General features: G+C 59.8%; 1 protein-coding gene across 4 annotated transcripts; it reads right to left on the bottom strand.

Annotated features, from left to right (window-relative positions):
- Positions 1-362: 362 nt before the first annotated feature.
- Positions 363-26910, bottom strand: KCNC4 (potassium voltage-gated channel subfamily C member 4). 4 transcript variants are annotated; one of them, XM_063356602.1, is made up of 6 exons: positions 26432-26842; positions 23552-24298; positions 16615-17551; positions 14913-15098; positions 1552-1641; positions 363-881 (listed from the first exon to the last, which is right to left on the bottom strand). In XM_063356602.1, exons 1-5 carry the CDS (start codon positions 26597-26599, stop codon positions 1580-1582), a joined length of 2100 nt encoding a protein of 699 aa, XP_063212672.1. In that variant the 5' UTR covers positions 26600-26842; the 3' UTR covers positions 363-881; positions 1552-1579. The 4 variants fall into 4 exon arrangements, with proteins under 4 accessions (XP_063212672.1, XP_063212671.1, XP_063212670.1 ...); XM_063356601.1 differs by having other exon boundaries at positions 363-1641; XM_063356600.1 differs by lacking the exons at positions 363-881; positions 1552-1641 and adding an exon at positions 8450-9089 and having other exon boundaries at positions 26432-26910.
- Between the last annotated feature and the right edge of the window lie 206 nt (positions 26911-27116).

Genomic DNA, 27116 nt, shown 5'->3' with positions numbered 1-27116 from the left:
CAGCCCGGGGAGGACCAGCCCGTTCACCTCACTGCGGTGTTCACTCTGAAACCTAAGGATGGCACCGGTGCGGCCGTAATGCTGATTATTTCATCTTTGCTAGTCCGAGCGGGCAGAGCCAATGCGTTTGCCAGCTCTGCAGTGCCTTTCCTTCAACAAACGAATATCGCGCGGCTGTTGAGGCCAGTCTGCCGTGGGCTTTCCAGTGGGCTCTGCTCCAAGCCGTGCGAGAAAGCAAGGAGCTGGGCCAGAACGGCCAGGCGACGCCGCTGCTGCTGAAATCACCGTCCCCGCTGGCAGGGCCACACCGGGGTGGGGACAGGGCTCTGCGGGCACGCGGGGAGCCGGCGGCGAGGAAAGATGGCAAGGAGGGATTCGGGAGCTGCCTCGGCTCATGGGTGTCTTTATTGGAACTCTAGTACAGGGGGACAGGTAGAGGCATGCGTACAGGACAGACGGACATGGGAGTAGTATTGCCTTGATCACAGAGATATGTAACAGCGTTAGAAAGACACTGACCCTTCCAGGCCAGCCGGGTTCACCCCACCTCATCACCTATTGCTTCCCGTCCCCGTCCCCGCGCCCCAACCGACCCCCTCATCCCCCCCGTCCTCTCGGGGGCCGCATCCCGGGGTAAGCACCCATGAGAAGCCGGGAGGGGGGGGTGACGGTGCAGCGACCCGCTCGCGGCACCTCGAATGGAGCCTTCGAAACCCCGGAGAAGGGTCCCCAGCGGCCGTTTGACGATGGAGGGGGTCAGAGCACGGATGGAGTCGCGGGCGGGCGATGTCTCGGCGAGCTGCTGGCGAGGCTCCGGAGGCGGAGGGGCACGGTGCATCCCAAAGCGGGGGCGAGGGGACGGGGGGCAGCCCAGGGGTGCGCTGGGGGAGACGGGCAGCGTGTACGTGGCAGGGCTGGCAGCAGGCAGGGGAGCGGGGCCGCCCCCCAGCACCCCGACCTCCCCTCCTGGCCCTCTTTGGAGGGGACCTGGCTGCCAACCCCCCCACCCCCTCCCAGCCGTGGAGCTGGGAGTCAGAGCTTTGGGCTGCCATGGTGGGCAAGCAAAGCTCCCTGGGGAGAGCATCCCCTGGCCTCGGGGAGAGCATCCCGGGGGGAATGCAGGTCCCAGCCTTGGGGAGAGCATCCCTAGGCTTTGGGGAGAGCATCCTTCAGCCTCGGGGAGAGCATCTCCCTTGGGGAATGCATCCCTTGGCCTCGAGGGGAGCCTCCCTGCGCTTTGGGGAGAGCATCCCTGGGGGAATGCATTGCTCAGAGTTAGGAAGAGCATCCCTTGGCCTCAGGGAGAGCATCCCTTGGCTTTGGGAAGAGCATCCCTTGGCCTTGGGGAGAGCATCCCTTGGCTTTGGGGAATGCATCCCTTGGGGAAAGCATCCCCCAGCCTCAGGGACAGCATCCCTCCGCCTTGGGAAAGGCATCCCTTGGGGTACGCATCCCTCCGCCTTGGGGAAAGCATCCCTCGGGGTACGCATCCCTCTGCCTTGGAGAAGGCATCCCTTGGGGAGAGCATCCCTCGGGGACGGCATCCCTCACCAGGGCGCTGTCTGTATCCAGCCGGGGCTCAGGAGAAGGTGACCACCTCACCCTGGGGGTAACTGGAAGAGAGGACGTCTTGGCAGGTGTCTGCAATTAAAGACACAAGTATTAAACACGCCGATAGACACTGATTTCATCAGCTATTTGTGGAGAAAAAGGAGAGGGAGAGCGAGACTGAGCTTCCAGGTGACCCAGACTTTGCAGAGTGCAGAAAACACAGTAACGACAGAGTGAAATGTCTTCTCCGGAGGGATAAAATGCTGCTGTTCCATCAGTAAATCCCGGGGAAAAAAAAAAAAAAAGTTTTAAAAAAGTGTCAGAATGGGCCCAGAGATGGAGTCTCGTGAAACGATTCTCCGAGAGAAACCAGACATGGAGTCAGGGCGATTTTGAGGGTAAAAATGAAGAGCCGAGGAAAGAATTCGTCCCTGCTGCAGCCCAGAAACCTGCTCTTGACCAAAACTTCCCCAGCCAACCCCAAGCCAGATGTCCCAAAGCCAAGCCTGGCGCATTAATATCCCGCAGTGTTTTTGCCTCTCTCTCTCTCTCTCTCTCTCCCCCCCTCTCGTTCGTTATCATTGAATTAATTAACATTGATTGGAGCTCTGAGTCACAACACCGCCTCTACCCATGTGCCAGCACCCGGTTTCCAGGCGAGGGGCCGTCAGACGAGGAGACAACGCCTGATCCACCCGATAAAGCCACGGAGCTGCCCTTTCCACCCAGGCATTTTGCTGCAAAACCCAGCACTGGCTCCCGACGGGCGGGTTTGTCCCAGCTTTCCCCCCTTCAGACCGAACGCAGCTCCAAAAACGTCTCATTTTCCCCAAAATAAAGGTCTCCTGCATCGAGCATCACTGCGCAGCTTGGGTGAGCAGTGCCGGGACGCGGAGGCTTTTCAAAGCCCCACATCCCAAAAAAAACCCAACCTTGGGATTAAAGTCCCTGCACGCCAGGGCTTGAAGGAGAGGTCTCCACCTCCCGACCTGCCACCATGGATGGGTTGTGGGGACCCAGCATCGTCCCCCAGCAGCAATTTGGGCACCAGCGCCGGCCGCGCACGAAGCGGCTGCTAAAAAATACCACGGCTCCCGGTTCAATCACTCCTGCCGGCAGCTAAAAGCTCTCGGCAGGGCTCGTGGCCCGCTAGAAACATTCCCCGTCAGGTCGATTGATTTACCGGGGACACGACTCGGCTTTTAACTCCCATCTCCTCCTCCCCGCTCAAAGCCATTTTTGTGTGCTAGCTCGAGACCTGCTGCCCGCATCCTCCGGGGACCTGCCTTGGAAAGCAGCTTCCCAGCCCCAGAAAAAATCAGCGCGACTAAAAATAAATAACAACAGCCGAGATTATTTTTTTTTTTCTTCTTCTTTTTTTTTTTTTTTTCCGGTTTTGTTTAATCTCTGTCCCCCAGACAAAGCCACCAGGAGAAAATTGCCCTCCTGTCTCAGCTCATCGTTACCAGCTCGATTCTGCGTCCCCGGCGGGTCCCAGCCCCTCCGTGGCGTGGGGCTCCTTCCTCCAGCCTTTTTCTTTTTTTTTGGGTGACAGCGGGGTGACAGCCCGCCACCCCCTCCTCGGGCAAGGCAGGAGGTTGGCACAGCCGTAACCCAGTCCCCAAAATCCCCAGGGTTTGCTGCCAGGGCCGTTTCCCCCCGCAAGGTTTCCAGGGGTGGGGAGTTCACACCGTCCCACTTTCCCCCCCAGCAGCATCTCCCCAAAAACCCTTCAGCCTCCAGGGGCTGCCAGCCCCGAGCTGCTCCAGCTCCACGTTTGGGTAGGTCCTACACGAACTCCGCTTTGCTCTGCCGGCGCGCTTGCTTTTTATTTTCCTTCTTTATTTTTTCTGCCCCCCCCCACCGTGGAAGGTCTCTTTGCAGACAAGAGGCCGCTGAAAGAGAAACCGCCCAAACCCAAAACGCTCCTGCGGGTTCGGCCCCTCGCAGCCCCCCACCCCGGCCACCCCTCCGAACCTTCCCTGGGCCACCCCCAGGGACGCTTCGCAGGTCCCTTTTCTTTTCCCGGCTGCAAGAGGAAGAAGGGTTTGAAGAGCCGTCGGAGCACCCCCGCCGCCCTCCCCTAGATGTTGGGGTTCAACACCTCCCAGCCCAACACCTGCACCTCCCGCGCCCCCCACCTCCACGGACCACGCAAAGACGGGGGCGGGGGGGGGATTTCGTGATGATGGAGCCAAAGGCAGCGGCCACCTGCGTCTCCCATGCTGCGAGGATCGGCAATGCTACCCCGGGGGAAAGCCCGGGGTGTGGGGGGGGTGCACATCTGCAAAGCCCCCCCATGCCTGGGGCATCCTCCCCACCATCCGAGAGCTGGGCCCGAGCCTCCTGCCGCCGCGGTGCTGCCGCAGCGCCGGATCCCCCCCCCGCTTCGCTCTCCAAAACCAAAAGGTTCTTTTAGTTTATTTTTTCGCCGCCACCGGGCCGCGTTCCCTCCCCCAGCCTGTCCCACGCGAGAGGAAGAGCGTGACCCACTCCCCAGCGATCTGCAAAACACTTTCTGAGCCTCCATTTACCTTTTCATCAGGGCGGGGAGGGGGGGGGAAAAGCGTAAGGATCGATTGCCCGGGCGGAGGTAACGAAGTTAACAGACTGGGAGCTGGGAGGCACCTATTTATAAGCTCAACTGCAGCTTATTTTGCATCTGCCTCTGCTCTCCCTGTTCCTCGTCAGCGCGGGCAAGGGACGGGGTTGCTATTTATTTTATTTTCTTTTTATCGTCGTCAAAGAAGCACTGAGGATTTTTCCTGGCAGCGCCGGGGAAGCCAGAAACAGGCTGCTTCTGGGTAGAGCAATTACTCTCCTGACATCCGAACCTCCTGCCCGCCTGCCTGACAGGCCTCGCTATTTTCTCGGCTCTTTCAGGCATCTCCCGAGAAACGGGACTGCAACAACAACAATTAATACTTTGCACGCAACCCGGGATGGCGGCGCAGTCTCCGCCGGCCTCCGGGTCTCTCGGGAAGAAGAGAGAGGGAAGAAAACGGATGATGGAGCGAGGCTGGGGGAGGGGGGGGCAGGGAACAGCCCCCAAGATCCAAAGGATGAGGCCACTTGGCTTTTGTCCCTTGCAGGGCTGCTTTCTGCACCAGGCGCGGGTGGTTACAGGGGTCTGATCCTTGTCCCGAAGTGCTGCCGGTCTCAGCAGACAGGCAGGGGGACGCAAGGACTCCCAACAACATCAGCGCGGCCTGACGCTACGCAGCAGCTCTGGTCCCATTCCCCCCCCCGCAGCCTGGGCTGCATCCCCGGCAGCGTGGGCAGCAGGGCGAGGGGGGGATTCTGCCCCTCTGCTCCGCTCTGTGAGACCCCCCTGCAGTGCTGCCTCCAGCGCTGGGGCACCAACAGCAGAAGGAGACGGAGCTGTTGGAGCGGGGCCGGAGGAGGCCCCGGAGCTGCTGGGAGGGCTGGAGCCCCTCTGCTGTGGGGACAGGCTGAGAGAGCTGGGGGGGTTCAGCCTGGAGAAGAGAAGGCTCCGGGGAGACCTTCCAGCCCCTTCCAGTCCCTAAAGGGGCTCCAGGAAAGCTGGGGGGGGGACTCTGGAGCAGGGAGGGGAGCCATGGGACGAGGGGAGACAGTTTTACACTGAAAGAGGGGAGATTTAGATGAGATCTGGGGAAGAAATTGTTTGCTGTGAGGGCAGTGAGCCCCTGGCCCAGGTTGCCCAGAGAAGCTGTGGCTGCCCCATCCCTGGAGGGGTTCAAGGCCAGGTTGGACGGGGCTTGGAGCAACCTGGGCTGGTGGGACGTGTCCCTGCCCAGGGCAGGGGGGGGTGGAACTAGATGATCTTTAAGGTCCCCTCCAACCCAAACCATTCTGTGGTTCTACGATTCTACCCTCACGTGCGTCTGCAGGGTGAGGAGGACGGGGCGCTAAAGCTCCCCACGCTGTACAGAGGCGAGGGGCGCGTATACGTGTTATACACAGTCCTTACCTGTACGTTCCCGCTCAATCCCAGCACCCTGCCGGGAACAAGACGGCAGCTCAGACCTGACACACTCACCCCATCCCATGGGAAATTCTCCTTTCCAGGCTGGGATGCCGGCAGTGAGCTCCCTGCCCTGACAGTTGCTTCACACCGGTTGATTTTTATTTTTTTTAAATGCCATTTTAGGACTTGGGCAGAGGCAGCCGGACTCCTATTGATTTATTCAGTTCATCAAGAATAAATCAAACAACCTTGCTTTCGCCCGCTGCTTTTCGCCTGGGCTGGAACGTGCGCTCCTCGCCAGATCCCTAAACATAGATAAGCGGCTGGGAGGATATTCGGGGGAAGTATCGTATATTCTTGCTCTATTCTTATCCTATTCTCCAGGCAGCCAATTTTGGCCACTGTTTGAGATAAAATCCCGGGCCGCGGCGGTATTTAGTGGTCTGCTCTTCTCCTCCACTACAGCTCCCTTTATAATCTTCTCCAGGGGACCAACCCCTGCAAACTCGCCCCCAAAAACCAACCCAGACCCCACCTACAAATAACCCCAGGCTGTTTTCCCCCCTCCCCGCACCCCCCAAATCACTTGTTCAGAAGGCGGCGGGGAAGAAGAGGGAGAAGATGCGATGGGTTTTTCAACAGTTTGGTGCCTCCCACTGAAATCCCTCCGTCTCCCGTTCGGGGCCGGGTTGTTTTAGAGGAGGTTTTTTTGCACATTAGTCATCCCTTCTCCCCAGTTGCATAACGCCACGGCTAAAAATTGCATCCTACCGGCTCCCGTGTCAGCTCCCATCCTTGCAACCCTCCTTGCTCTGATGGGGATGAGACTTTATTTTTTTGGGGGGGAGGTTTCCACCAAGGGTTTTCCACACCGGGCAACCGTCTCCGGCGTTTGGATGAGCGGATGGGGGAGCCTGGTGGAGGACAGGGGGGCAAAGGAGAGGATGGGATCTCTTGGGATCCACGGCTGCTTCTGCTCCGGGGTTAATCCTCTGCTTTCAAGAGGCTCAAACCCCAAAGCTTTGAGCGTTGAGCCTCTCGATCTGCTGCTTCTGCAAGAGACGGGGCAGCAGAGCCGGTTTTTCATGCCTGGCTCGTCCCCGAAGGCGGTGCGTGACCTTGGTTAAATCATTTATGATTCAGAGACCACTGAAATAATAGAGGGTGACCTTCCCTCTGGCACGGGCTGGGGATGTTCCAGCTCCTCGGAGCCCGCTCCGAAGGGGAGGATGCACCTGAGAAGCGTCTGTACGGTGCCGTCGTACTCCCCCCTTCTCCCAACTCACGGGGTTTTGGGGTGATTTATGAACCTGCTGAAACACCCCAACCGTTTGGTGCGGGAATACGCTTTAATTACAGAAATTCAAGGAACGCAGCTACAACTCGGGCGCTGCCGGCGAGGAGCGAATCACCACCACGGCACAGGGGTCAGAAACCACTACGGGAGATCCCGGGCAGAGGAGGGATGCGGTTTATCCTAATTTCTCCCCAAATTTGGAGAAATTCCAGCTCCAGCAGCGGCTCCGTGCGGTGCCCAGCTCCCGCCATCAAGCCCCAGCATCCGGCTCGTGGCGCCAAGTATTTTTCCCCTCTTTTCTGCTTGCCTTCGACTCTCGCTCCTCCGCTCACAGGGCAGGGAAGGAAAGAAGAAAAAGCAAAATAAAAGGCAAGAGCTTCATGTCTGGCCCCACGTGGGACTTGGAGGGGGGGTTGTTTTGGACACGTGGTGACTGACTCCTCCTGGCAGCTCCTTCAACTCGGTGGGGAGGAAGAAAAATAAGCCAGAAAAGGCATTTAACGCTTCTTCCTTGCGCAGCATCTCTTCCACTGGGGCAGCAAGAAGTTTTACTGCAGGAGGCTCTCGGTGTTAACCCTTCTCTGCACTGAGGGAAACTGAGGCACGGGGAGCCTGGGAAGGAGCAGGAGGGTCCCAGCTGCGGGATGTGCCCCAAATCCAGCCCGGCTCCTTCGGGATGCGGGGACCAGCCTCGCACCAAGGGGACCCTCACCCTGTGTCGTCCCCGAGCCCCAGCTCCGGTTTGTCCATGATGGAGGGGATCCCCAAAAAGTTCTTGGGGCTTTTTTTTTTTTTTCTTGCTTTGCTTCCCATCCTCCTGCTGAAAAGCCCCCAGGCTCCAGCCCCGCTGAGGCGGACTTGCTCGGAGTAAGGAAAGAGGCCAAAGGAGCCCCAGGAGGAGAAATGGGACCAAACCAGCCCCTTTCAGCCACCTGAGACGCAGATGCCTCCGGAGAGACGCCGGAGCCAGACGTGAGCCAGAAGTCAGGGGACTGAAGGTTTTGTTCTAGTTGGGGAAGACACCTGAGATCATTCCAACTCATCCCAAAAAAAAAAAGTTAAAAAAAAATCTAATAGATGCGAGTAAAAGCAGCAGCGCGTCAGGAAGTTTGGCAACTCCAGCCTCTTCCTCCCATGGCTGCGGGGGGAGGACCCGGCTCCAACCCAGCTCCCAGCCCCACGGGGATGCTCTTGCCCCATCACCCTGCGTCCATCTCAGAAGAGGATTCATCCCCTCCATCCATCCAGGCATCACCTGGTCTCACGCCTCTCCTTTCCCCACCACTCAACAGCAGCTTTCCCAACCACTCCCAGGGACCCCCATTCCCCTCCCCATCATCTCCCGGTTTCCTGGGAACGCCCCCACATCTCTTTTGCCAATCCTTTATCCCAGCTCCATGTGCTCCCAGCACGGAACCCGAGGGGCTCCCCAAAGCCACCTTCAGCTCCAGGACCATCCCCGAGGTCCGACGGAGAAGACAACACAAGGGAGGAAGGAACAAGCGTGACTTAGGCAGGAAAAAAAAGGCACAAAACGCGGGAAGCGCTGCTGGGCAGGGAACAGAGGTTTATTCATCTGTTGCCTCCAGAAACTTGAGGCTGGTTTGGTTGTTTTTTTTTTTTTTTTTTAAAAAGGGAAAAAAAAAAAAAAAAGGCCTAAAATTCTATGAACTCAGCCATTTCCAGCAGAATGATATATAATTTTATGAGTCAACATGTCCTTGCGTTCCCACCACCCTTTAGCCCAAGCGCAAACGGCCCACGGGAAGGAGGGCTCGACCCCAGCGGGAATCGCACAGCTTGGCCCCATTTATTTAGGGGGAATAAGGTTTCAAGGAGGCGGGGGGGAGGAGGGAAAAGCCACCGAGCCAAACCCTCAACTCACGCCGGGGACTGTCCCAAAGACGGGGACGCGAGACGGGTTCGACGGAGACGTTACAGGTCCTGCGAACCGGGCGCGGGGGTGGTGGGAAGCGCGGCGGCAGCGGTGGAGAAGATCAGAACCCGCTTTCTCAGCGCTGGAGATGTCCCAGCTGGGGCTCCGCTGGGGACAGGCACCGCCGCGGAGCAACGGTGTCGCGGGGAAAGGCGTAAGGGCCACGGGGTTGGACGCACGGAGGCACACGAGACGACAAAGCGGGATCCGGGCGGCGTTTTAGAGGATGGAGGGGACAGGAGAGCAGGGCTGCTGCGGAGGACGGGGAGAGCCGCAGCGGGAGGCGAGGGGGGCCAAGCCCACCGTGGATCCTGCCACGCCATCTATGCTGCTGAGGCTCCGGGATTTGCCGTAGCCTTGGTGAAGAAAAGGGAGAAGTTAAAGCCCGGGAGCCTCCTTCCCCAGGCTGGGAAAGCAAAGAGCACCTGGGGGAAGGGGAGTGAGCATCCCCCAGCCCCACACCCAGATTTAACCCCCTAAAAAAAAAAAATAATAAATAATATTCTGGAAGGGTTGAGGGTTTTTTTTGAGCTTCTGCAGATCCTCCAGAATCTCCCCTCCCTGCCCCCTCGGCTCCCCGTGCAATCCAGCAGCGCCGCCCGAATCCAGGACTGGAAAAATCCTTGATGTTGGGGAGACCAGAAAAAAAAATGTAAAATAAATAATAATTAAAAAAAAAAAATCACTCCCAGAGGGTTGTTGGGTTTTCTTTCCCAAATTGCTCATGAGGAATGAGGCCGGGGGTTTCGGCAGCTGAAGCAAAGGGGGAAAAGCAGCAGAACTCAAACAAATACGGGATTTGGAAGGAGTTATTCCCCCGGCTCTGGTTTTTAAGGCGGCTGTAGCAGCAAGCTGCTGCTGACACCTTCCCGTATGCAAAAGCAGCAGGTAGACGTGCTCGTTATTTTCCAGAAGAAATTGCATTAAGGAGCAAATAATTCCATTGCTTTAAGCATGGGAACCCTTTACACTCCCCCGAAGAGCCAGAAATTGCTCCAGCGTTTATTGAAAAGCAACAGCCAGAACAAACGGCCTCGCGGGTCAAAAGCCACTTCTCTTTCTGGAGGAAAAAAAAAACACCCAAAGTAACTCGCACAGAAAATTCGATTTTTTTTTTACGTCCAAACAGCAGCCCTGTTCAAAGATGAGCCCCAAGATCCGCTCTCCGGATCGCTGCACCTTGCAGGGACACCTCTGCTGCCAAAATATGGAAAATTGAGGATGCTGCCGGCCCTGAGGAGCCCAACCGCCCTGCGCCGTGCCGTGCTCGCCGCATCTTCCCCCGAGAGCGCCCGGGCGAGCGAATCCAGCCTTTGCCTTCCCTGCGAGCACGGGAGAACGCGTGCGAGCCAGCGCGTGCGTACGCCGGGGGGGGGGAACGGGGGGGGGAGGCGGCTCCCTGACAGTGGAAAAACAAGGTGATGGATGGTCCCTTCGGCAGCGCCGAGCTCCGAAACCATCCCCGTGTGTCGTGTCGTCCCCCCACCACCACCCAGGGAGGTAACGGCACATCTTCGGGTCCCGCTTCGATGGGAAGGCACCGACGGCGGGTGCTGGTCCCAGCAGGGCTGGTTTGGGCTCGGATCAGGGATTAATGCTCAGAGCGGAGCGATCGCGGCACCGCGCGCGCCCCGGAGGAGGATGCTGAGACGCGAGCATCGCCTGGAATAGGCTCCAGAGCACCAACCTCTTTAAATCTGATTTTTATCCCATTTTTAGACTTTTTTTTTTCCCCCTCCCCCCCTTCTCTAATCATTTCCCAGCCACAGCAGCCGTCAAGGGAGGCACAGGACTCTTCAACCGCTTCCCAGAACTCAGCCCCCCGAGGGGACGCGGCCCCTGGAGCTTCCCAGCAGAGAAAGGTCCGGGGGACCGGGGGCCATCTGCCGAAACCTGTTGCTGCCTTCGGCGACGCTTTTCCAGTTCCCGCAGTGGAAGCGAGAGCAGAATCAGGCCCCAAAAAGAGAAGAGCAATTTCCTTATTTACTTTTTGGCACGAATCCACGTGGCGAGCGAGGAGGGAAGCGAGCGCAGCCCTGAGCCAGTGGCGGGGGGGAGGCGGGGGGTGGTGCGGGGGGAGCCCCAGCCCGAGCTGGGGATGTTTCCCCACCGACAGCAGCTGATGCAAAAGACCCCTTATTCCCCTAAAAACACCCCAAAAAACCTGCATGGGGCTCATCCTCCAGCAAACCCTGCTCTTTTCCCAGGAGCGCTGAGGCTCTTTGAAGAGCTCACGCATTTTCCTGCCCCCCCCCCACCGCCGCCCCCCGAGCCCTGCGTGTGGGAAGCAATCGTGCCGAGACGCAACTGGTCCTTGAAAGCTCGGGGTCACCGATGGGTCCAGCACCCAAACGACAGCGTTTTGGCAGAGGCGCATCGCGGGGTCGGGGCTTGCCGGAAGCCGCCTTGGCAACGCCAAGACCCACTGACGCGGTCGAGCGCTTTATGGGGATGCTCTTTGCCCTCTTGCTCAGATCATTGGATAGAAATGGGTGGAAACGGGCGTAGGAACGGGGCCAAAAAAAAAAAAAAAAAAAAAAAAAATCACGCTGCCACTTTTGATTAAGCCTCAAGCGTCACAGTTTGGGGCAGCACTTTATAAAGGCGCTCGATCGCCCCAGGCCCCCTCTGCGACGGGACTCTGAGGGCAAACCCGCCCCGAGCCCAGCACTTCATTTGCTCCATCGATTTATTCCCAAGCCACGCTCGCAGGAGCGCCGGGGAAGGAGCTCGGGACTCCATCCCTCAAGGCCACCGCGGATTCCCACCAAGCTCGGGGCCAGGTGCCACCACACGCAGCCAAGCCGCAAAGCACCGGAGGGTTTTGCTCTGCTAATTACCACCGGTGCTGTTCGTTAACGGAGCCGGTATCCCAGCAACTCACATAGGTGCTGACTGAGGTCACCAGGATTGCTTTAGAAATGGCTTTGTTGCCAAGGAGCAATCTAGAGGCATCTCATAAACCCAGCGGCGGGACAGCGGGTAACCCCCGGGGGGGGGGGCTCTTCCCCGGGACCCGCCGATGCCGTGCTCCCCACGTGCGAACGCTGCCGGCTCCCGAGCGCACGTGCAGCCTCGCAGATGCTTTGAGCCGGCAGCAGATGGGGACGGGGTAACGCAAGCCGGCAGCATCGCCCAGGAACGCCTGTGCTTGTTTATAACGGCGGCCTGGCGCTCCCCTTGCCCGTCGCACGCACTCGCGGCCCCGTGCAAACGTGGGCTTGTCCCTGGTCCCCGCTCCCGGCCAAGCATCACCGGTGGATGCTCACGTGAGCATCCCGCACCGCTCCAGCCACGTGCCGGTCACGGCCCTGCGCTAATAGCAAGCAGCAGAGTAAAAAAAAAATCAGCTGCACGATGCTGTGCGTTCTGGCAACCAAGCCAAAAATTGCTGCTTTGCAATGCCGGCGTGCATCCCCTTCCCTCCATTCAAGCCCATTCCCTGTGTCTCCTCTTGAAATCCCACTCTGGTTTCAATCACTACCTTTTCCTAGACCATCACGACTAATCTCGCCACCACGGGGGATGCTGGACTCATCCTGCCTCCGTATCCCTCCATCCAAGCGGAAGAGGAGGGCTCACAGGCCAAGACAGACCCACGCCAATGTGTCTGTGGCCCAGCAGGACACATTTTGGGGAACTGCTGAGCAGGACCTGAGTGTTGGAGGGAGATAAGGTGTCCGGAGCCATCCTCAGCAGCAGGGGAGGAAGGGGACAACACTAGAAGCAGCAACAGGGACAAGAAACACATGCCACGTGGCATCCCACCTCGGTCTTCTCCAGGGGTAGCTCTTCTCTTTGAGCCACCCCAATGAGACCAACCGCTGGAATCGGGCTCGAACCACGCCGGACGCTGAGATCTGCGGCGTATTCCTGAACCAGCTCCATCTCCTGATTTCCACAGCTTGTACAGACATCAGTACCTGTCCCAGGATCTGACAGATGGCCATCAGCAAGTCGGGCTCAGAACCAAGCTCATCTCAATTTGCAGAGCTGCCAACATCCCAGTACCAGAACAAACAGCCTCAGCAGGAGATAAATCAGGACCAAGGGAAGAGGCTCCTTTGCGGCCCCCAACGGCTTTCGGCTGAGCGCAGGAAGCTGCTTTGCCCTTCTGAACATCTCTGGTCCCCACTAACCCTGACCACGCCGGAGCAGTTCATCGGGAAAGACATCAGCCCTGACCTCCCGGGACAGCATCCTGCCGGTCCGTGCCCAGCAGCCCGAGCGGGACGCAGATATTGAGGCTCCCTCTTCACGCGTCACTCAAACCCCTCTGGACACCAGATCCACCTTTCTCCACGTTCAAGACCATCTCAGCAAGGTGGGGGTAAGCGACCCATACCCACGCCTATTCTTAACGGTATAAAACGCATTTTCAGGACGTTTTGGGGAAGGACACCAGAACAAACCACTGAAGATCACCAAAGTGCCCATTCGAATAGCTGTTGCTGCCACCACGCACAAAATAAATCTCCCGGTCTCCTGCAACCCAGTGATGGGATCTGGGAGCCCAGCGAGAGCATCACTGGGTCCTCAGCTATTAGATCCACTCTAGTTCTCCTGCCTTCGGCGGGACCAAGCTCAAGTGCTTCAGTTGAGGAGGTGCCTGACTTGAGCATCTTGTGAGGATGAAGATCAGCACTGGTGTTCATCCCTCTCCTTCAGCCCTTCCAGTTCAGCATCTCCCCCCCCGGCCAAGTCTGGAGCGGGACTAGAGCCCTCTCAGCCCTTCGCGTTAGTGGGCTCTAAGGAACGAGTCCAACTTCACAGAAAAAGGCACTTCCAGGAGAAAAACCATGAGGCATTTCATGCAAATATTTTCGTAGTGCCCTTCTGCCCAAAGACGAGCAAAGCTTTTCTTTTTTCCTTCCCCCCCCCCACCTCATTCTAAGCGACGGCGCTGAGCAGCAATGCCAAAGGGAATCCTTGATTTCCCAGGAGGAAGCAACCAATTTGCTTCTCGGAATGTAATAAGTGTGATTGCTCCCAAAAATACCTCCCTGTGTCCCAAGCCCACCCAGCCTTTACCATCCCAAGCAGCGCTACAGCCGCAAACCTTTTAGGGCCTCCAAAGCACCCCCACCAGGAGGCAGCGGGTCTCGGGGTGCAGCTCAGAGATGCAGCACGTCATCTTTTCTCCTGCCCGGTCCCGGCTCACAGGCTCCGTTCCCTGTGAGTAACCGGCATCGGACGGTGCCAAAGAGGTAGAGGAAGGTCAGCTCTGCAGCCACGCCATCCCACACCACCCTGGACGCACAAGAAAAAGCGCAGAACTAAAAAAAAAAAATGAGCTGTGTCCTAAGGTTTATCCCAGCGATCAAGGGTGCAGCTGGATTTTGCGGCGCAAGGCAGGCACTGGGGATTTCACCTCCCAGAGGCCGGGGTGCGGGGAGATGGGCACAGGGCACGCTCGCCGGCGGAGCGGAGAAGGCCGGAGGACGGTGGGAAGGGACCAGACTGAAGAGGACTGTTGTTTTGTCACGGGAAGAAGAGTTTTGTGTTTTCCTGACTCATCACCCCCGCAGTTTCCCATAGGAAACCTCAACACTTCGCAAAGCTCACTTCCCAAGCCCAGAGGAGACAGCCTTTCTGGCAGCCCCGGGCTTTTGGCAAGGCAGAACTTGACACATCGCGGCTCCCCACGCTCGAACCCACCAAAAGGCATCGGAGGGGGAGAGGAACGGAAAAGCCTCCGGATTTTTTTTTTTTTACGCCCCCTACTGAAAACCTTTTTGGCCACCTTCGCTCCCAACCTCACCACCTCCCCAGGAGAGATGGCCCCCTCACACCACCCTGAGATGGGTGATGGAAGGCCAGGGAGAAGAGCTAGAGGGACAGGAGAAGTCAGAGCACTGGGGAGCAAAGGGACAGACCTGTCCCCAAGGAGGGCAGTGCAGCCGGCATAGGGTCACAGACCCCAGATGGTGGCAATCAGGGGAGAAGAACGTGGGGGAGGAGAAAACAAAAAGGGCTGAGCTAGCACGGAGAGATGTGGCGGAGGGAGACGAAGCAGATGGAGAGGCAGGAGGACAAGTGGATTTGGGGAGCGGAGAACAACAGCCAGGCAGGTGGAGATGAACCGCTGTCTCGGATCAATGCAGCAAACCTCCACCTCGCTCCTCCATCTCCCCCTCCCCAGCCCCCGGCCCAGCTCACGCCTCCGGCATCTGCCATACCTTTCTGGACGCCTCCATCCGCTGCACAGGAGAAGTCGCCCGTGGCCAGCAGGAAGCACGTGGAGGATTTCTTGTTCTTATCCCGGGTGCTGGAGCGCCGCATGGGCCGCTTCTCCTCATCGGTCGGCGACAGCGGCTGCTCCTCGTCTGACAGCACCACGTTGGCCTCGCCGTTCTGCTTAGAGTCTGCAAAAAGGTGGCAGAGACCCATCAGCGGTCAACAAACCCACAGGACAGGGTGCTCGGGGTGGCCGGAAGGGTTTGCTGAGACCACGCCAGGAAGCAGAAGACCAGATTGCAGATGGCCCAGAGCAACACCCGCAAACTCAGGTACTGATCCCAGCCTGGAGATGCTCGTTTAGAGCAACCAAGGAAGCAGGACTATACCAGATTTTAATCCTAAACAGCAGCTCTTGCCCCTGCTGAGGGTTATATACCCAAGCAGGGTTTGCCAAGGAAGAAACACCCCTGGTCTTTGAGATCCACCCACCTAATTGGTGGGAATTAGCTCTCCAAAATTCACCCTGCTGAGATACCAGCTGCTCAGGTTAGTGGTGATGTGCTAATTTATGTCATCTGACTCGGCGGTTCGTTAGCTGCGAGGCTGCTGTGCCAGGTGAGGGTCTGGCCTGAGGTCCTGGATCAGCGTTGGGGTGAAGGGATGGGGTTGACCCCCTCCTCCAGAGCACTCTCAACTGCTCCCCACTGCCCTGGGGGCAGACGGGATGTGTGAGCACATGGAAAAAGGGGAGATTTATAAGGGGAAACACCTAGCTGGGGGATTCGGAGCTCCCTGTGTCCCCACAGGTGAAGGCCCATCGCTGTGAGACGCCTGGCCAGATGTGCAGCCGCTCAGGGCTGACTTCAGCAAACGCCGCGTCGGCGCAGGACATCAACCCCACCGTGATCCCTCCTGTTGCCACACCGCAAAGGCGGCTGCTCCCGAGGCGCTGCTGGCAGCAAACCAAGACGAAAAGGGCAAAGCAGCTTCCGTGGCCGGCAACGATACCGCGGCGGGGCTCTCGCGGTCCCCCAAGCTTAGCCCATGCGATGCCGCCCACCAACGACTGCCCGCAGCCGGGGCCGTGCCTTCTTCTGGCCTGAAGGAAAGACTGGCCAAACCCCAAACTTCAGCCCAGTGCATGAGACCAAATAATCGATGTACAGGGGCTGGTTTTGCTCCCGCCCGAGCGCAGGATTTGGAGCAGCGTTGACCTTGCTGCGCAGGGACGCTACACCTACTAGAAGATGAACGGGGAGGTGGAATCCCGGGGACTAGCCACGGATTTATCCATTTTGGTGAAACTTGCCCTGATTTACAGCGGGAGGAGGCAAAAGAAAATCTACCCCAAGGGCATTACCAGGCTAAGATGGAAAGTGGGCAAACAGTCTTACCTCTGTGAGGGTGAGGAAGAGGTGGGCTAGGTAAGGACACCTTGAATCACACCACAACGACTTGGCCTACACCATTAGGAGAGCAGGATATGGTCTCCCCCCGCCTCATCTGGAGGGCGGATCTTGGTCTGCAACATCCTGGTCCATCAATACGGCACCCAATACCCGGACACCCAAGGGCCCCAGCCCTTTCTGCACCAAGTTCCCACCAACCCAAGAGGGACTCTGAGACAGAGGGGACCGAAAACGCTGCCTTGGGGGCTCCCGGAGGCCTCTCCCTCCCTCTGCCCCACCTTTGGGGTCTCACCTGACCGTTTCCGCTCAGCTGCCCCCTCCTCTACTGCCAAGGGGCAAGTGTCGCTCTGGGTGCTGTTACGGGGGGAATTTTCCTCGGATTTGCAGTAAGTAGGGGAGTCCAGCGGGGCCGGACGGGGTATATGCTTTTTCTTCTTCTTTGGCAGCTTCTGCTTGGCCATGGCCAACGAATAGTACATCCCAAAGTTATTGACAATGACGGGCACAGGCATGGCGATGGTGAGCACCCCCGCCAACGCGCAGAGAGCCCCCACCACCATGCCCGACCAGGTCTTGGGGTACATGTCGCCATAGCCCAGGGTCGTCATCGTGACCACAGCCCACCAGAACCCAATGGGGATGTTCTTAAAGTGAGTGTGGTCGCTCCCGCGGGGGTCGGACGTCTTGGCTCCGATCCGCTCGGCGTAGTAGATCATAGTGGCAAAAATCAAGACCCCCAGGGCAAGGAAGATGATGAGGAGCAGGAATTCGTTGGTGCTGGCCCGGAGGGTGTGGCCCAGCACCCGGAGACCCACAAAGTGCCGTGTCAGCTTGAAGATCCGGAGGATCCGGACGAAACGGACCACCCGTAGGAAGCCCAGTACGTCCCGAGCAGCTTTGGAGGACAGGCCACTGAGACCTACCTCCAGGTAGAAGGGCAAGATGGCCACAAAGTCAATGATGTTGAGCAGGTTTTTAACGAAGAGAAGCTTATCTGGACAGCAGATGATGCGAACCAGGAACTCAAGGGTGAACCACAGGACGCAGACCCCTTCGATGTAGGTGAGGATGGGCTCTGTCTCCACTTTATGCGTCAGCAGGATCGTCGTGGTGTTGCCAACCACCAGTGTCTCCGTCACATTGACATCAATGTTGAAAGCCTCGTGTGTCTCCAGGCAGAAGGTGGTGATGGAGACCAGGATGAAGAAAAGCGAGGCAAAAGCAACTACCTGCAAAAGTAGAGATTACCCAGGCCATTAGCTGATTTGGGTCAACTGGTGGAGGAGAGCAGCAATTGTATGAACCACCACGACAACAACCTTGGGGCAGCCTGAGGCGCCCTTCTGGTGTCACCTGCCTCTGGTACATCTCTTCTAACCCTTCCTAGTCAATAGCAATAGCAGGGATAGGAGATGTTCTTATTCAACAAAAATGAGGCTCAAAATACCCCAGGAACTATGTGTCTGCCACCTACTTCCCCAAAACGGGAAGATGGAGAATGGGAAGGGTTCCCTGGACCTGTCCCATGAGTTGACAGCAAACTTCAGTGTCTGGGGCCATCGGTCCAGAACCTTTCTCTGGGTGCTACGACGCGCACAGGGAAAGGTGTACTGGGCTCCAGCTGTGGCTAGAGATGTGCTGGAGATGACAGCAATGAAGGGGTGAAGAGAGACCTGCAACAGCCTGGGTTTGGAGCAAGCCCCCACTGGAAACACACATGAAAAGAGAACTTTGAGAGGACCAATTTGAAGAGCCTTCCCTCACATTCATCCCAACCCCCCCCAGATGAGATGTTCGCACCATTCATGACTGTGAGGTTCGGGGTCGGGACGGATCAGGGATGTCCTTTTGGCCCCTCCCTGCTCCCTAAGGGTCAGTGGTGGACAATGTGCCCGTCCCAGGGCCGGGAGGACAGGACGAGGAGGAGAGGAGCGGGCAGAGCTCAGCGTCACGCTGATACCTGGACCTGGTGACACCCAGATGCTCCCATTTCTCCCCTCTGCCTGACCAGCCAGACCCCTCCCCACCACTTCCTCCCCCCCCCCGGCACGCTGCAGTCCTTGGATGTGAGGTGGAAATCGCAGGCTGTGTCAGAAAGAAAACACTTTGTCGTGTCCCCCCCGTCAATCCTGCTCAGCCCTCCTCCCCGCCAGGATGAGCTCATGATGAGTCCATTACCCACAGCATCTGTTTCCAAGAGCCCCCGAAAAAAAAAAAAAAAAATGCCTCCGAGCGGAAAAGCTCTTCTTCTACCTTCCTCCAGCACAAAAGCCCAGCGGGTTTGGCTTTCTGGGAGCAAATCCTGCTCCAGCCCCCTTTTGCTGCTAACACACCTTGCCCACACCGAGCGGGATGCGACCTTTTGCTGCCGAACCCGGGCGAGCGGCTGCGTTCAGCAGGCAGCCGCGCCGTGAGCCGGCTCCAGACGACAGCCCAGGTCCTCGGCTGGAGTGAATCAGCAGCAGAGACAGCCTGAGTCACGCTTGAGAAAAACCCGGCCCCGGACACCGGCGGTAACGTGCCGGCAGCGCTGAGCCTGCCGAGAGCATCCTTGAGGGGTGTCCCCAAGGTCAAAGCCCTGTGGGTCCAGCAGAGAGAGAGCATCAGCCCTCCAAAAGTTAGGTGTGAAGTTTAAGCCAGGCTTTAATTCATAGAATCATAGAAGGTTGGAAGGGACCTTAAAGCCCAGCCAGTGCCACCCCCTGCCCTGGGCAGGGACACCTCCCACCAGCCCAGGTTGCTCCAAGCCCCGGCCAACCTGGCCTTGAACCCCTCCAGGGATGGGGCAGCCACAGCTTCTCTGGGCAACCTGGGCCAGGGGCTCACCGCCCTCACAGCCAAGAATTTCTTCCTCAGATCCCATCTCAATCTCCCCTTTTTCCATTTGAAGCCATCCCCCCTCGTCCCATGGCTCCCCTCCCTGCTCCAGAGTCCCTCCCCAGCTTTCCTGGAGCCCCTTTAGGCTCTAGAAGGGGCTGGAAGGTCTCCCCGGAGCCTTCTCTTCTCCAGGCTGAACAACCTGATGTTGATGGAGAAACCTCTGGAAGATGATTCTTTCCCCCCCACACCCCCCCAGAAGACACCTGCTCGGGGATGGGCTGAGATGCTCCACAACCCCCCCCCCCAGAGCAGCCCAGGCCGGACCACGCGCCGTGATGCCGCTCCGCTGGTGGCAGCTCCAGAGCCTCGCGCAATTTGGGGAGCAAACCCACCAAAAAAGCAAGATCTTAAAGCAAGGCCGGGTTAACCGGACAAGCGTGTCTGGACAGCGGTGGCACGGCCAAAATAATCCGCTTTTCAGCTGAAGGCCGAGTAACGTCCCTGAGTTTCCCCGTATGGGGAGTCTCGGGGAAACCTGAAGATTAAAAACTTAAAGCAAAGTGAGAAGAAGGAAAAAAAAAATTACCAAGGAAGAGAGTGAGGCCCTGCTGTATGAGCCGTGGAGGTGAGATCTGATTTAGCCCCAGGAGCAAAAGCAACCTCTAAAAATAGGAGCGTCAGGTTCACAGCCAGTGCCAAACATCACCCCCCCCACCCCACCCCCCGCCTCCCCAAAGTCAGCGGTGCTGCTCCCGTTTTGTGTCAGCTGAAGAGCTGACCCGAGATGTCTCATCTCGGCTTTGGCCTCTGCTCCAAGATCAAGTCTTTTTCCCAAACTGCCTTAAAAATACAATAAAATCTATGTATACACCCAGCGGGCACCGAGACAGCACCAAAAGCCCCACCAAACGAGTCCTCCACAACCTGCCAATGATCTGCACCATCTCGACAGCTTGGGATGGGTGTTCCCAAAAAAAAACACCCCTTGAGCCTACAGGAGGGCAACAGCCTGGAAATCCCACTGGAAGTGGGGACAGGACCCCAGGGGTTGGGCTGCAAAGGGAAAAATGAGGAGCTACAAGTGAGGAGAGTTTGGAAGGAGAGGTGAAATCACCACCAGGGCAGTTCCCCACAGGGAGAAAAAGAGTTTTATGCCCTATCTGGGAGAGCGGCGACACTGGGGACCAAACTTTCACCAAGGCTGGACCAGACACAGGAGCCAACATCCCGTCGGGCATCGATGCTACAAGGAAAAGAGGCAAAAAAAACTTGGGGAGGGGATTTCGGACCGCGCGCTCAGGCAGTTGCCAGCTCAGGAGGTGCCGGGAGAAAAGGCTGTGAGGAAGGAAAGATGGAAATAGCCAGGAGCCAAGTGAGTCAGGGCCCGAGGGGCTGCTCCGCGGGCGAGGAGGAGCAAGGACTGGAGAAATTCAGCCCCCGAGACTCTTAGTCACCGCTGTCGCATGCTCCAGGGAGAGATTTTTAGGCACATGCAACCTGGGACCGCTCTCCTTCCCACTGCTGCCGAGGTTTGGCAAGATACGCCGGACCGGCTGCTCCGGAGCATCCCCAGCCGAAGCGCCGCGGCTGGGATCACCCCTTTTCCTCCAAAAAAAAGAAAGGGGAGACTCCAAAATGGGGCAGTATTAAAGAAATCCCACTTCAACCACCCCAAAACGCCAGGGCGTCCCCACGAACGTTGCACCCACAACGGCTCATGGGTCCTGGAGCATCCAAGCGCTGGACGGTGACTCCATAGAACCGTAGAAACTCCAAACCAGTAACGGTTCCCTGCATTAACTGGGTGCACTGCCACTTGGTTTGGTCGCGCCGCTCCGTGCCTCAGTTTCCCCTTCTGCCAAAGCAGTTCTCCTAAGCCATTGCAAGGCCATATCGATATTTTAGAGTGGAAAAGAGGACCCAGAAGAGCCTGCGAGCATCCCCGCTGGAAGGTGAGCGTCCCCATGGCAGTGCTAAGCTTTATCTTAGAGCAGTAAGAAGGAAGCGGGGAGCTCCCAGCGCAAACTGGTCCCACTCCGACCCCACGCCACAGCCGTCTCCACTCCCTCCAGCATGCTCCTCCTGCCTCCGCGTCGCCCGAGAGCAGCTCAGCACGCGGGAAAAAGCGGACCCAAATAATAACGGCGTGAAAAACCTGAGTTGAATTATTCTGCTTGGGTTTATTTTTTATTTTTTTTTCGCTTGGAGCTTTGCGCCACTCCGAGCGTCTCCCGGGGTGGGGGGGGGTGGGGGGGCAACGAGAGCCCTCAGAGACGGGCAAAGGAGCGGGTACCCCTTTCGAAAACGAGGAAGGCTCTTGCTGCCCAAGCGTCCCCTGCGTGTGTGTGTGTGTCGCTCTTAACGTTAGCTGCAAAAACGTCGCCTTGACAAACTGACCCCCTGCCCCGCGCGCTGCTGGGTGGGTGTGAAATGCCTGCAGGATTTCTTACCATTGATGGGGGTTGGTTTTTTTACACCTCTAAATGCATCCAGAATTCATTTCGATCCCAAATGCCTAGATATGTGTGTGTGTCTGTCTGTGTGTGTGTGTGTGTGTCTGTGTGTGTGTGGCTACGCATGACGGGGAAAACACAGGTGGGGACGGGACGGGATGGGATGGGGCTGGGACGGCGTGGGTGGGTGTCTGGGGTCGGTGGGCAGCGCTTTGGGGATGATCTCGGAGTGGCTGGGAGAGGAGACACGTGCGCGGAGCAATGCCCGAGATGGGCTGGGGGGGCCAAAGATGCCCCTGGTTGTGGGGGAGACGAGCTGGGGGGGGCCAAAGATATTCCTGGTTGTGGGGGAGACGGGCTGAGGGGGCCAAAGATGCCCCTGGTTGTGGGGGAGACGGGCTGAGGGGGCCAAAGATGCCCCTGGTTGTGGGGGAGACGCGCTGGAGGGGCCAAAGATGCCCCTGGTTGTGGGGGAGATGGGCTGGGGGGGGCAAAGATGCCCCTGGTTGTGGGGGAGATGGGCTGTGGGGGGCAAAGATGCCCCTGGTTGTGGGGAAGATGGCCTGGGGGGGGGCAAAGATGTCCCTGGTTATGGGGGAGACGAGCTGGGGGGGCCAAAGATGGCCCTGGTTGGGGGGGAGACGGGCTGAGGGGGCCAAAGATGCCCCTGGTTGTGGGGGAGACACGCTGGAGGGGCCAAAGATGCCCCTGGTTATGGGGGAGACGAGCTGGAGGGGCCAAAGATGCCCCTGGTTATGGGGGAGAAGAGCTGGAGGGGCCAAAGATGCCCCTGGCTGTGGGGGAGATGGGCTGGAGGGGCCAAAGATGCCCCTGGTTGTGGGGGAGACGAGCTGGGGGGGCCAAAGATGTCCCTGGCTGTGGGGGAGACGGGCTGGGGGGGCCAAAGATGCCCCTGGCTGTGGGGGAGACGGGCTGGGGGGGCCAAAGATGCCCCTGGCTGTGGGGGAGACGGGCTGGGGGGGCCAAAGATGCCCCTGGCTGTGGGGGAGACGGGCTGGACGTGTCGGTGTCTGGGGGTGAGGATGGTCTGCGTGTCCAAGGGGGGGGTCGTGGTGGGCCGTGAGCACGTGGATGTGCTGGGGGGGGGGGGGTGTGTACGTGGTGTAGCGGGTCCCCAGGGATGGATGAAGGGGGGGGTTGGAGGGGGGGTGTGTGTGTGTGTGTGTGTGCGTGCGCACGCGTTTGTGTGTCAGCCGCGGCTGAGAGCCTGCACTGGCACGTGCTGATGGGGACCGTATGCTGCGCGGGGGCAGCATCGACACGGCGACGGTGGGGGACAGGGGCGGGGGGACGAGGGCGCCTGGGGGGCAGAGGGAGGGGGTGCTTGCGCAGACGCTTGGGGTGTCCTTGGGGGCTGCTGCCGCTGCTGCAGAAGAGCAGCGCGAGCTCCTTGGGAACAACCACGAGGGGCCCATTTGCTCCAGGACCTGATCCGGGTGCCAGCAGGCAGCAGTCCTGTCCCCCCGCGCCCCCCCGGCTCCACACCTGGGCCGTTAAACGCGGGGTTTGGCGTAGGCACGTGCACAACCCAGCGAGAGGAACCCGAGCGATCCTGCCTCTCCTAGAGCATCCTGAGACTCTGCCAGGACTCAGCCCTGCCAAGGACTCTCTCCCTGATGATCCCTCGTCTCCAGGCGCCCAGGAGGTGCCCAGGTGGCACCCAAGGGTGCGAAGGGGACAGGGAGTAGGCTCGCCCCCGGTTTCAGCCCAGCTCCCCCCCGACGCCATGCGTTGAGAAGGGATGGGGAGATGGTGGAAGAGACTTCCCGTAGGATGGGAGATGGCCAAGGTGCCCCGTGGTAGGAGGGGGGTGGCTTCGAGGGGCCCACGTAACCCTCCAGGAGGGTCCATTTCACCCACGGGGATGGGGAGATGAAGACACAATCCCAGCGTGGCCCCATCCCACCTCCCCACTGGTGCGTTTCGGGAGCTTACCCTTGCCGCCTTGGACGAGTAGGGATCCTCAAAGAGCGCCCACATCTTGGGCTGCCAATTCCGACAGCAGCCACCCCCTCCGGCAGCCCCCGCCGCCCCCGGTGGCCTGTCATCCATGCCCAGGCGTTGAAGGGCCATCTCCCTACCCCCTTCCTCTTCAGGCTCCTCTCCACCGGCCCCTCCACCTGGCTCGGGACTCTCGAAGATGTCCAGGGCCTCTTCGGCATCGCGATGCTGGCGGTAGGTCATCCAACAACAGGGCTCCACGTCCGTCTCATCGATGCCCCAGTAGGTCAGCTCCTCCTCGAAGAGGGGTCCGCAGATGTCCGCGGGGCAGTGCAGTTTGCCGGTACGGTAGTAGTTGAGCACGTAGGAGAAGATCCCGGGGTGCCGGTCAAAGAAGAACTCATTGCTTTTTCCATCAAAGTCAAAGTTGCTCTGGGCATCGGGGTCAGCGAGCCAGGCCAGGCGGGTGCCCGGCAAAGTCCGTAGGGTGCTTTTGTAGGTCTCATGCCGGGTACCACCTACATTGATGGTGATCTTGTCCGACTCTTCCCCTTTGCCCATCTCTTCCTTCAGGCATGTTTTGGAGGGTGGTTTGTTCCCAGACTTGCGTCCACGGTAGGAGGAGACACACACGGAGCTGATCATAGATTTCGGTGGATGGGAGACGCACGCTACGCGCGCCCTTCCTCCGGGCGAGGAGCTGGGGGTCGGCGGAGGCGGGAGAGGGGGGCAGAGATGGGACTGGGGAGGGGAAAAGGGGGGGGCTCAGGCTTGGCTCTGGCCTCGGGGGGAGCAGGCTGGAGCCGAGCCGGACACCGCTGGCTGCTGGGGGACAGCAGGGGAGGCTGCAACCTCCACCCCCTCCAAAACCACCCCCTTAAATAAAACCGCCCTAAACCAGGAGGCGGCCCAGCCCCGCCGGGCAGCAACAAGTGCAGGCAGGAGGGGGCCGCGGGCAGGGCTCGGGGAGGGGGGGTCCGCCAGCCCCGGGGGGATGCGGGAGGACGGGGAGGATGCTGCCGCCAAGGCCGGGGAGCGGGGGGGGGGGGGCGAGCCCTGAGCCCCGCCGGGCTGCGTGTCCCCCGTCGCCTTGTGTCCCCGTCCCCCCCCGTCCCCCCCCCCGGTACCTGCAGCGCCAGGCGCGGCGTGGGGGGGGGGGGGGCCGCCGCCCGCCCCTCCCGCTCCGGCGGCTCCGCGCTCCCTCCGCCCCCCCGCCCTCCCCGGACCGGGCTCGGGGAAAAGGGGGGGCGGCGGCCGGGGGGGGTGGGATGGATGCCCCCCTCCGCCTCCCCTCCCGCTCCCCCCCCCCCCCCCCCCCGCCTTCCCCGCCCCAGCCGGGCCCTGGCCTCCCGGGGGGGCTGCGGCGCCGAAGGGGGGGGGTGCCCGTTGACGCCGGGCCGGGCCGGGGAGGGGGGGCCTGTTGCGCCCCGGCGGTGTCCTCCCGGTTGGGCTGGGAGCGGGGGGAGGCGGCGAGGGCAGCTCCGGGGCTCGGCGGGGGAAGAGCTGCCGCCGCCGCCGCCGCCGCCCGGGGCTTTTCTAGGGCTGGGAGCGAGCGGCGGGGTTAGGGGAGCCGGCGCCGCCCCGCCGGGGGGCCGGGACCCCCCCCCCCCCACCCACCCAACAGCCCCCCAGCCCCCCGCCACCCTCCCAACCACGCTCCTCCATCCCCGCATCCCTCCCCTCCATCCTCCCATCCATCCATCCACCCACCCCCATCCCTGCCAGCCCCCCCCACCTTCCTCAGCCCCCCCGCCCCCCCCCCCCCCCTCCCTCCCACCGCACCCCCCAGGCACCGGCTCACCTCCCCGCGGGGCCCGGCGTGCAGGGCTTGGGAGGGGGGGAGGGGAGGGGGGAGCTCTCGGGGGTTCGGTGTCAGCGAGGAGTGAACCCCGGACACCCCAGCTCCGCTTCGCGCCGGAGGGGAAATGCAGCCCGGAGCTGCCTGCGGATCTGGAGCCAGCTCTTGGCAGAGGCTGGAGCCGATCCCATCCCTCCCTGGCTCGCAATCCCTCGCTCGCCGAGAGGTCGGGAGAGACCGACCCCGAGCGCGGGTCGGCGGCCGGTGGGGAGGTGGGGGGGGGAGGGTGGGGTGTGGGGGGGGGTGGGGGGAGACTGCAGGCAGAGCTGGCCCTCCTTCCCTCCCCGCCACCCTCCCCTGTCCCCCTCCCCGAGCGTCTCTCGCTCTTCTTTGGGCTCTTGCGTGAAAGATGCCCCTTCCCTGGAGCTGCTGGGGCTGGGACGCGGGGTACCAACCACCCCAGCCCCCCCCCAGGGGCCCTTCCCCTAAACCCCCCTCCTCGGGGAGGGGGCTTTTACACCCCCGGGGTGCTGGTGATGCTCAGCCCTGTCTCCTGGGGCTGGGGAGGAGGTGAAGAGCTGCGGCGCCCCAGGGGACAAGCCTGTCACCAAAACGAAGACCCGAGGGACCCAGTGCTGCCAGCGCTGTTTACTCCTGCGCTGCCGCTGCTGGTGCTGAGGTGGGGGGGGGGGGATGCAGGCAGGTGCTTTGGGGTCATAGGTGGGATCCAAGCCCAGCACAGGCCTGTTATTGGGGTGGGGGGCTGAGCCGGGGGGGCTCAGCACTTGGAAAAGGGGGTCCTTGGTGCAGGGCGAGTGGGGGATGCTGCCCCACACCGGCATCCCTCTCTCCACCACCTCCCTGGGCTCTGCGGAGAGTCCCCCCCAGGGCCCCAGGTCCCATCTTCACCCCCTGCCCAGCTTTGTCCCCTCAGTGACATGCTCCCCTCCTCTTACCAGTGGCGGGGGTTGGGGGGGGGCGCATTGGGGGTGGCTGGGGCAAACGCTCCACCCCAAAAAAAAAAAAAAAAAAAAAAAAAAAGCCACGAGGCGCGAGAGCCGCGCTTAAAATCTTACCACCAAGAAAGCCCTGCTCCAACTGTAACTGCAACTGGACGGCTCCCAGGGCCGGATCCTGAGCGGGTGGAGGCTGGCGGAGCTCCACACCCAAACCACCCGGGGCTGCACCAGCGGGAGAGCGCGGAGCCCGAGGGAAAAGCGTGCTGGAAAAATCGAGCCTTGCATCACCGGCCAGGCATCACAGCTCCGCTCCTCATCATCGGTAATGTGAGTTTGGCCAGGAGGAAGGAATGCTGCGACCTGATGCTAATATTTTATCCGCCGACTTTCATCCCGGGGAGATGCTGGTGCACCCGAGGGCGGCCGTTCCAGGGGTGGGAGGGGGTGGCCAGGCAGACAAATGGGTTGTATCTGGGGAAGGAAGAGATCTTTTAGCCAGCAACACCCGCCCAAAGCTGTCTGCTCTCTAAATATGCCTTCAGATTTTTAATGTCCATGAAAAAAAAAAAAAAAAGAAAAGAGAGAGAGAGAAAGAGAGAAAATAGAAAGAGCTTGATGAATAAGGGCCTTTCTGGAGCGAGAAGGAGTCACTTCTGCAGGGACCTCCCGCAAGGCTGAAGCATCTCAGATAACATCCAGGCAAAGGATGGAGTGAAGAGCAGGACCTGGAAGATCTCAAGGAGGATCAGCTCCAACCTGGAAAGCCACAGCCCTTGGGTGGGTCCTGAGGCCATGATAAGGG

This window comes from Chroicocephalus ridibundus, chromosome 20 (assembly GCF_963924245.1).
Source record: "Chroicocephalus ridibundus chromosome 20, bChrRid1.1, whole genome shotgun sequence".
Classification (NCBI taxonomy): domain Eukaryota; kingdom Metazoa; phylum Chordata; class Aves; order Charadriiformes; family Laridae; genus Chroicocephalus; species Chroicocephalus ridibundus.
Note: the sequence above shows the minus strand (reverse complement) of the source record. Positions and strands in the feature narration are given on the sequence as shown.